At 33.4% G+C, this 3,211-nt stretch overlaps 1 protein-coding gene across 1 annotated transcript in view; it reads left to right on the top strand.

The window, feature by feature from the left end:
- LOC109581466 (mucin-3A-like) overlaps positions 1–3,211 on the top strand; it is a 4,245-nt gene extending 1,034 nt beyond the window's left edge. Inside the window, exons 3-11 of the mRNA XM_019995591.1 lie at positions 14–349; positions 406–708; positions 756–1,118; positions 1,168–1,503; positions 1,555–1,911; positions 2,008–2,263; positions 2,321–2,376; positions 2,445–2,801; positions 2,877–3,211. Of these exons, the coding sequence (XP_019851150.1) occupies positions 14–349; positions 406–708; positions 756–1,118; positions 1,168–1,503; positions 1,555–1,911; positions 2,008–2,263; positions 2,321–2,376; positions 2,445–2,801; positions 2,877–3,211 (2,699 nt within the window). The remainder of the gene's footprint in view (positions 1–13; positions 350–405; positions 709–755; positions 1,119–1,167; positions 1,504–1,554; positions 1,912–2,007; positions 2,264–2,320; positions 2,377–2,444; positions 2,802–2,876) is intronic.

The following is a 3,211-nucleotide window of genomic DNA, read 5'->3' as shown; positions in this document are numbered from 1 at the left end:
TTTGTTACTATAGTACCTTTACCACAAGTGTCTATATCTCCTGATGATAATTCTCCTTTTATTCGTGGAACTGTTAGAACTGTTAGCTGTTCTGTTGTTTTTACTTCTCCTTTACCTACTAATCCTAATGTTTCATTTACTGTCTTCAAAGATGATATCCAATTGTCATTTGTGAACAGTTCCAGAGTAATAGCAGTTCAGACTGGAACTACTGGCGCTCTTACCTTTCAACCACTCAATTTCTCTGATGCTGGTAATTATACATGTACTGCTACAGCAAGAGATGATGCTAATAATCCATTAATAATACCAAGCAGTGCTTCTGATGAATATATTGCTACTGTACAAGGTAATGTACTGTACATGTAGTGTGAAATACAAATGATCATTTTACTATTATTTTAGCCATTCCTGTTCCTAATATCACATTCACTACTACTATTGGTAGATCACTGGGAGAGAGTTTAACTCATAATTGTACAGTTGATGTGCTAGATGACCTATACAATATTAATGTTACCAGCAGTATAGTAAGAAATGGAGAACTCATTACTAGTACTACTGGATCTGGTGATACTACAGCAATGATTAGAATTAATTCATTAAAGTCATCTGATGCTGGAGACTATCAATGTATTTTTAATATCACTCAACCTGATATAGACTATGAATTTAATGGAATAGAATCTGCCCAAGTGATATTAACAGGTATGTTGAAGCAGTTAAATTAATGTTTTAATTTTTGTTTTTTATAGTACCAACTCCTTCAGTTATTGTTGAACATAATGCTACTGGGCATTTAGTAGATGGAGAACTAGCAGAAGGACAGTTTCTTGATATTATGTGTATAGCTGACATCAGTCAATATATTGATACTAGTGTTAGTGTTACTATGAGTTGGAGGAGAAATAACACTGTACTGACCAATGGAAGTGATTTTACTATCAGTCCTCCAGTTATGACTAGTAATCAGTACACTGGTGTGTTACGTATTAATAGTTTAAGAGATGAGCTTGATAATGGTGCTAGTTATAATTGTTCAGTTAGTGTGACTCCTAATACTCCTTTTATAATAGCAGGGAATGATAATAGCAGTGCAGTTACATTAACTGTAGCAAGTAAGTGAATTAATTCATATTTTACCACATCTACATTGTATTTTGATAGGGTTTGATATCAATCATGTTGATATAAGTATCAATATTCCTTCTGTTCCTGTTGCTGGTGATTTATTCAATTTATCTTGTGTCATAGTTGTACCTCCTAATTTTGTGGAGAATCTTACTAGTGTCAGATGGACTTATGATTTAGAAGCATCTCAAGATGTGACTAGTGAAAACGATGATGCTACACTAGTACCTGTTGTTAGAAATGGAAATATATTCACCAGTGTACTTACACTTGATCCAGTGAAGACAACTGATGCTAGACAGTATTACTGTCAAGCAACAATTCTAGTATTTGGTACTGTAGATCGTACTAACAGAGATTTAACTGTTAAAAGTTAGCTATGATTTTTATTTGATTATTTAAAGCAATACTCGTCTTTTATAGTATCTCCTCCCAGTGTATCAATAGTTGCTAATCCTCCAACTGGTCCAATATATGAGAGTACAAGTTACTTACTAACTTGTACAGCTACAGTAAACACTACAATAGTGAATACACCAGTAACTGCTAGTGTAGTATGGACTGATCCTAGTGGTAATGTAATACCAACTAATGAATCAAGACGTCAAGTGATACCTCCAACTGGTAACAGTCTTGTAAGCATGCTATTGTTTCAACCTATTGATACTGGTCTTAATAATGATGGAGGAACATATACCAGTCAAATGATCGTCAATTCTGGTAACTCATTAATAGCATCAAGTCAACCTACTGATACTACCCTTCCTGTTATTGTTGAAAGTAAGATACAAAAATGTACTTCTCTTTTCTCTTATTCTCACTTCTTTTTTTGTTTACTTTTATCCTTTTTTATTGATCTACTTATTCTTTTTTTAGGTCTTCCTCCAATGACAGTAGATTTCTCATCAGTTGGTTCAGTTGAAGTTGGTCAGAGTCTAACTATAACATGTACCATAACAACAGTTGAGAGATTAGTAGTAACACCATTGATTAATTTCACCAAAATGAATGGGATAAATTTTGAAATGCTCTTTAACTTAAATAGACCATACAGTATCACAAGAGATGATACTGGTTCAGTTACTAACTATACTCTAATACTGGATCCAGTGAGGTTTGAAGATGCTGGAATGTATACATGTATGGCTGAGTTTAATGTAACTGGTTTTAATAATACCAATGATCCTAGCACTGCTACTTATGATTCTCAAGATGATAGTGATACCTTTAATTTAACTTTTGACTGTAAGTTACTGTAGTATTAAACAATAAAATTTGAGTTATCAAATAATTTATTTTTTATCTCTTTACAGTCCCTCCAGTGCTTGTTACTATATCAAAGGAACGTGATGATACATTATATGCAGGGACACCATTCTTCATTAAATGTGACATAATGTTAGATCCATTAGTTACTATACCAGTGACTGTCACTAATCAATGGACACATGATGGTACTAATGTTCCTATGGGTTCATCTGATGCTACTATTACTGAGGGTCTCAATATGATCAATACATTACATTATAATGCAACATTAATGTTCTATCCATTGGATAATGCTGATGATAGTGGAGTGTATACTTGTAATGTTAAAGTGACTGCTCCTAATAGTTACATGTATCTCAGGAATACATCAGCTAATGCTAATACTTCTATTGCAGTAAATGGTAAGTATTGCTAGTGTCACTTTTTTGCTTTGTTTTATTTCCTACCTTTTCTTCATTTTCTCCCTTTTGTTACAGCTGCTCCAGTGCCAGTAGTAGAGATAGTAACTATGGGTATTGCTGAACCTGGTGAAGAATACATGTTAAATTGTACAGTGACAGTTGTTGATAGACTCATAGTCTCACCAGTGATAACATGGACTAAGAGATCAGCTAACAATGTTATTAGTGTACCTCCAGTTCTTATGACTGTATCTAATGTAATGAGTTCTCTTTATTTGAGATTCTCTTCTCTCAATACTTCTGATGCTGGTCTGTATACTTGTGAAGCCTCCATTAATATTAGTCAAATATCCATGGTAGCAAGGAGTAATGAATCTTGGAATTTACAATTAAAAAGTAAGCAGTACTAA

Source organism: Amphimedon queenslandica, unplaced genomic scaffold, assembly GCF_000090795.2.
Source record: "Amphimedon queenslandica unplaced genomic scaffold, v1.1 AMPQUscaffold_13437, whole genome shotgun sequence".
NCBI classification, from domain to species: Eukaryota; Metazoa; Porifera; class Demospongiae; order Haplosclerida; family Niphatidae; genus Amphimedon; species Amphimedon queenslandica.
The sequence above is the reverse complement of the archived record's forward strand: the minus strand, read 5'-3'. Positions and strand labels throughout refer to the sequence as shown.